General features: G+C 36.7%; 1 protein-coding gene across 1 annotated transcript in view; it reads right to left on the bottom strand.

Moving 5' to 3' along the window:
- Positions 1–3,854: 3,854 nt before the first annotated feature.
- Positions 3,855–7,155, bottom strand: part of LOC110035515 (thioredoxin O2, mitochondrial-like) — a 49,308-nt gene continuing 46,007 nt past the window's right edge. The window contains exon 7 of the mRNA XM_020739743.1: positions 3,855–4,216. Within this exon, the coding sequence (XP_020595402.1) occupies positions 4,207–4,216 (10 nt within the window). The 3' untranslated portion in view covers positions 3,855–4,206. The remainder of the gene's footprint in view (positions 4,217–7,155) is intronic.

The raw sequence follows: 7,155 nt of genomic DNA, 5'->3' as shown, positions 1-7,155 counted from the left end.
CAAGTGGATATCACAATTATTTATCAAGATGAGCATTGAGCATATATTATATTTATCTATATATTTTACTCATCTCAGAATAAATTTAAGGAGATTCACAAACTACCACCTGAAAAAATTACATAACTTGCTAATGCCTAAAACTTCATATTCACTCACATAACACTATTTTTTTTACATAACATAAAAAATACAGAAGCTTAATCAAACCTACTTGTCTGATACCTTATCATCGATCCCCATGCTTCCGGCACTTCCGAACAATATTTCGTCAAGGCAAAGCCCAACAATCTTGCATTTCTCTTTCAATGAGACCCTGTCGTGATGCATAAGCAATTGTCTTGTGCATTTCCAACGAGATCCCATCGAAACTTCCTCATCTCTTCTCCCTCCTCAATAGGGATGTACACGAGCCGAGCCTGAGTGAGCTCATGGTCAGCCCGTGTTCGGCTCGTTCGATACTGGCTCGTGTTCGAAATAACTCGTGAAGGGTGTGTTCGTGTTCGGCTCGAATAATATTTTTCAGCTCAAGTTCGGCTCGAAAATGGAGGAAACGGGAGAGGAAGATATCGAGGAAGAGGAAGAGGAAGAGGAAGAACAAACCCTAAGCTCTCGCGCCAAGACTCTTTTGCAATTTTGAGAGGAGAAGGAGATACCTCGGAAGAGGAGGAGAACCCTAAGCTCTCGCGACCGAACGCCTTTCGCCTCTCGCTCGCGGCCGAACGTCTTTCGCCTCTCACGGCCAAACGCCTTTCGCTTCTCGCGACCGAACGTCTTTCACGATTGAGAGGAAGGAGTTGAGAGGAAGGAGTTGAGTCGGAAGAGGAGGCAGCCGAACCCGAGAATCGATGTCATGGATGTAGGGTTTTTTTAACTTTATACTTATACATTATATTATATTAAATATTACAATATATAGGATTTACTTTTTTAAAATTTAATTATTTTTTTTATTTTAAAAAATTTTAATTAATTACAATTTATAATATTTAGTTTTATGAATATATATTATATGTGTGTGTATATTTATTTATTAATTTCTTTTCGAGTCAATTCGAGCCGAACACGAGCGAACAAATGTTAAAAATATTTTATTTCGTGTTCGGCTCGTTTATATTTCGAGCTTATAAATTTGTTCGTGTTCGGCTCGTTAAGGAGCTGCTTAACGAGTCGAACACAAGCTGTTTGTGAACAACAAGCCAAATTGACAGCCCTACTCCTCAACGTTCATACATTGTGGGCCCCATAGATCCAATCTCCTCTCTCTTTGCAATTGAGGGTGTTGAGAAATTTAGGGCGAAAATAACGCAAATCCAGAAGAATAACACAGAGATTTAATAAAGTTCGGCAAAAATTCCTACGTCCTCGAGAGCAGAGCTGCGAATTTCACTATTTCAGAATAGTTACATACTCATAGGGTTACACATCTATTTATAGATAAAACCCACAGATAAATTTACAAACACGCTCTCGCTCCCCCCAACCCACTAATCCAAGAAACACTTCTTCACACCAAGAGACACGTCTCTTCATTCCAGGAGACACACCTCTCCAAATCTAAGAGACCCCAAATTCCCGGTATATGAGTCATACCTAACAATTCTCCACATTGACGAATATTCAGCCCCTTAGGAGAAAATTTTCACATTGCAAATATACAGGCACTGAGGAGAAATACATCATGGAGTTTCTTACACCGAAGTGGGTTGGGCAACTATGCCAACTAGCAACTGCAAACATTCAACAAGTTCAAGTAACGCAAGAACTTGTTGAAAATATCTGGCTTGGTCAACTTTCCTGCTGCATTTTTATCATATGATCCGACAGAGTGAACTCTACCTACAACTGTACTCTCCAACAATTAATGGATATTACCATCAAGTTTCACTCGCAATGTCTTCAAAATTTTTTGTTGTGCCAACAAATCTTTCACCCTCGTTTGCCACAATCCGAAGTTTCTTATTTCATCGAACTCATTATCTCGAATTTTGCACCAGACATTGTCATTTGAAATTAATCATGCAGTGAATTTTTCCTGTATTATATTAAAACAAAACACACCGCATATAAATTCAAATAAACCTGAAATTTCTTTTGTCAATTGCAACAATTTTTCTGCAGTTTCCTGTGATTCATGAATCAAATTTTTCACACGAAGCACATTTCCTGTTCGCACAAAAATTCGGCTGAAATACTGCGGACACCAGCCAAACTTCACCTGTTTCAGTTTCTCCTGTGACAACTGCGAACAATCAGCGAAATTCGCGAACTCCACCTGTCGCAATTTCTCTTGTGACAAACTTGCGAACATCGTTGGTCGAACACCACATGTCGCAACTGTACCTGCCGCAAAACCTCCTGCGACAAACTTGCAAACTCCGCCGGCGAACACCACCCGTCGCAACTGCACCTGCCGCAACTCCTCCTGCGACAAACTTGCAAACTCCTCTGTTCTCAAAAGCTCCTATTCGCGCAAACTACACGCGAACTCCTGTTCACGAACTTCACCTCACTGAACACCGCGAAGGTTCATGAAATATCGCGCCTCGAACCCAGTGAATGTCGAACGTCCTGTTGCAATGCTGCCCTAAGTTCATCGAACTCCCTTGACCGCAGGAACTCCTCGCAAGTAGTCGCGTCAATTTACAAACTACTGTGACAATTCGCGAACTCCTCCGCAACCCCCTTCGCAAACTGTCCTATTTCACTCCGACAAAGGAATTCGCTTCTAGGAAATAAGTTTTCTTAATTATCTTCCCTCCGGCCAAGGGAAAATCCATGGGGAATATTCCACTGGTAGGAATAAAAAATTCCTTTATTCCTTCCCTTCCTCCCGAGAATTCGAAGGGAATAATTTAAAAGAATATTCCTCAAGTTCAAATGAAAGATTCCTTCATCCCTTCTAAACTGTTTCGCATGTTCATTCCCGTGAGCTTTGTCTACCTTGCGAACAATCCTCAAAATTTGCGTACTACTCATGTTCGCCACTGAACTCTTCTCCTCTGTGAAACTGACAAGCCCCGCTCAACTGTCTCTTCACCTTTTCGTTGCAGTCCTCAGAGCTCCAGCAAAATAATTTACTTCTGGAATCCTTCCTCCAGCACGGGAAATTCCATAAGAGAAAGGAATATTCCTCTAGCATGAGAATATTCCTCTAGTAGGAATAAAAGATTCTTTCATTTCATCTGCAGTCATCATTCTTCCTCAGATCCAAACAAAGCTCTGATATCAATTGTTGAGAAATTTAGGACGAAAACAACGCAAATCCAGAAAAAGAACATAGAGATTTAACGAGGTTCGACAAAGATGCCTACGTCATCGGGAGCAGAGCGGCGAATTCACTATTTCAGAGGAGGTACATACCCATAGGGTTACACATTTATTTATAGATAAAACCCACAGATAAATTTACAAACACGGTCTCGCTCCCCCCAACCTACTAATCCAAGAGACACCTCTTCACACCAAGAGACACCTCTTCATTCCAGGAGACACACCTCTCCAAATCCAAGAGACTCCAAATTCCTGGTATATGAGTCATACCTAACAGAGAATTACGTTGTCGTTTCGGAAGGAGAGAGCAAGGGTTTCAGGCAGAGGAAGGCAACAATGGCGGTAGATAAGTATATAGCATAGCTTTAAGTGGTATGTATATAAATCCACCATAAATTTAATGGTTTTTAAACCTCATCATGCCGGAATATCGTAATTTCTAAGTGAACTGAAACTAATTTTTTCCTTTCAAATATATGGACAGGTATGCAACTTAAAATAAAAATCAAACCTCTACAGCATATTAAACAATATGTTTTCTGCACAGGCAAAATAACTTCAACAATTCACAAAATTTACAGGTCAGGGTTATTTTTCGTCAGAAGTGACTGAAGTTGTGTCCTGTAATATTAATAATGTTTGGGGCACCTTCTAAAGACAAAGATAACAAAAGCACTTTATTTTGACTGACCATAAAAGTAAGGCGACTCCAAATAACCAAATTTTATAAAGGGTGACATTCTTCTTTAATGGTCAGAAACATATCGTACAATCACAGTTCAAAAGATAGGCGTGAAACAACAAGGTTCCCCTATAGAAAGATAATATAGGGAAGAGGAAAATACTCTAGAGAAGCACAATATAGCAATCTAGGCATCAAATCTCTCAATAAAGAGCTTCCACGCTCTAATCCTTCATGTCATTATGATTTGGCTAGTCCTTCCTGGTAGGAGAAACAAAAATCTTTATCAGCATCATTAGGGCAAGTTAAAGAATTAATGATAAAACAAATAAAAGTTTAAAACTGTGAAACGACATTTTGATATTAGTACAACAAAGTTTTTGGTTTTATCAAAGTGTTAAATAGCTAGATGCCTTCGTCCTAAGAAAATTCAGACATGCAGGTTGGAAACCCTTAAAAAAAAAAGGATATGAACAAAAAAGAGGAGAGGTCTCATTTTTTTCATTTATTGGAGAAAATAATTGAACACGTGGAAAAAATTCTCAATCAATTTGGATTCATGTCAGACAAAGCTACTATGGAAGTTATAGATTTATATTTTGATAGAGAAGCACAGAGAGAATAAGGAAGATTTACATCTTGATTAAATCAAGGATCAGCTTTAAGCCTATATCTTTTTACGTTAGTATGGATGTTCTTGTTGGAAATTTACAGGATAATATACCTTGATGTATCTTTATCCCTAATGATATCCTTCTTATGGTTACGACTAGAGAGAGTTAAAAAAAACTTGATTTACGGAGGTCAACTTTAGAATCTGAAGGTTTTCGTTTGAGTTGAAGTAAAACTGAATACATGGAATGTAATTTTAGTAATAGTAGATCGAGTGATGAGGTTGTAAAAATTGGTGATCACTCATTAAAATAGGTGAATGCTTTAGATGTATCAAGGCTATTGTTCAAAGTGATGGTGATATAGAAGGGGATTTTATTAGTAGATTCAAGTTGGATGGTTGAAGTGGAGGAATGCATGGAGCTTATTGTGTGATAGAAAAGTACCACTTAAAAGAAAATTTTATAAGATGGTGGTGAAACTTGCAATGCTTTATGGTACAAAATGTTGGCATGTAAAAGAGAAGCGTAAAATTGTGTTGTTGAGAAGAGAATGCTTAGGTGTATGAGTGGCTTTACGCCTGGAGACAAAATGCGAAACGAATATATTCATGAAATGGTTGGAGCTATAGTGACGGGCATGATTAGAGAGAGTCCGCCTTAGATGATTTGGTCAGCTTAAACGTCGACCATCTGATGACGTTGTTAGGAGAGCAGATGTTTTAAATTTGACTTTGGTTAAGAAGGATAAAGGTAGGCCCAAAAATATTTGGGCATATTAGATAAAAAATGATCTTAATTAGATTTAAATGAAAATCTGACGCTCAATAGGACAAAATGGAAAAAAAGGATTTATGCAGCCAACCCTACTTAATGGGACAAAGGCTTGTTGATATTATTGTTGTTGAGGGCTATGGAGCAAAATTAACATAAGTGACGAGTAGAACTAAATCACGAGCTAAGTCAAGTACAATAAACACTCATCTATTTACCAAAATAATATCCTGTTCCCGCCCATTTATCTATGGCCTTGAGTAACAACGGATGTGACAGATGTGGGCCACACATTCTACTTGTTTTGAGAGATATTGATGACAATACTCTAATAAATAATGAAACAGTGCAAGAACATTGAAAAGACAGAACAAAATTTGGCTCATCCCATTCCATAATTGCTTACCTAATAAATCTTGTTGGTGAACCATACAATTAGTTGAGAGAAAATCCTTTCCTTTATACATTGATGACAAGACTTCTTTTTTCTCTAATTGTTATGTATTATTGATTTTTTATATATATATATATTTAACTGTCTTTATCAATAGATTAATTTTAATTGGTAATCTATTTCAGTGTTTAAATTTTAAGAAATTTGAATCAATATGAGTAATCTTCTTTTCTCAATACTTACGAAGTCCTCAATTCAATTTTTGTAATATTTGAGATTTTCTTTCCCTTTTTCTCAGTATATTCTTGCTTTCAAAATTTATTACAATTGATGAAGATAAAAAAATAAAAATCTGCAAAACTTATGATTTCATCTTTTCGAACTCAGCTAAGAATATTTGAGCTGATTTATACCCAACCTAATGAGAACAGCAGAAAATACACAAGAAGTGTTCATCATCAACATTTTCACTAGCATGTCTAGAAAGCATCTTGTTGAACTCACCCAAGTACGAGTTGCAAAAACATATAGTTGCTCTGTGGAGGATCACTTGCAACACTCAAGGAAAATTTTTTAGGTGCATTGGGCAGACGAGATATATGGTCAACTCAGACCCCCTATTCTCACTCTTTCAAATTTCAGTAATCCCTTAATGGATGGATGGATGGATGGATGGATGGAGTAATCTCGAATCATCAGCTAAATGGATCATGAATTAACTAGCTTACATCTATATTCCAGAATTAATCTAACTGAACTCTCCTAGAACATATAGGGACTAATAAGAATCGAATAATATTATATTGTGACAATTAAGGGTGTAAACGAGCCGAACACGAGCAAGCCTAGGCTTAGCTCGCGTTAACACGAGCCGTTGACGAACAAAGAGTCGTTTTGACAACCCTAATCACGTAGTCATAAGATTTTAAGGATTGGGACAAGATTTAAAACATCATTTAAATCTAATTTAATAATTTTTATTCTATTTTCTTCATTAATACTTTTAATTGATTATAAATCTTTGTAGCATTGTAGTCAATTAATTTTTTTAAAAATACTCATCAAAGATAAATATATAATTGATTAATAGTATTTCAAGCCAAAACAAGCCGAACACAAACGAACAAATATTTGTTCGTGTTATTCGTGTTCGGTTCGTTAACTTAGAGAAAGAGTCGAACACGAGCTATTCGCGAACAACGAGCCATTTTGACAGCCCTAGTGACAATAAAGTTGTTGTCAGTATGACATACAATCTATTTCATCGTTATCAAATCAAAACTATGAAAATGAATCAATATTTCATTAAAGAAAAAAAAATGAAAAAAAGATATGTATTTTATATATATTTCCCCATACCACCATAATATTGTTTGCCCAAAGGATTTGTGTGTGTGTGTGTATCTATTTATATATATATA

The sequence above is a fragment of the Phalaenopsis equestris genome, unplaced genomic scaffold (genome assembly GCF_001263595.1).
Source record: "Phalaenopsis equestris unplaced genomic scaffold, ASM126359v1 Scaffold198002, whole genome shotgun sequence".
NCBI classification, from domain to species: domain Eukaryota; kingdom Viridiplantae; phylum Streptophyta; class Magnoliopsida; order Asparagales; family Orchidaceae; genus Phalaenopsis; species Phalaenopsis equestris.
The sequence above is the reverse complement of the archived record's forward strand: the minus strand, read 5'-3'. Positions and strand labels throughout refer to the sequence as shown.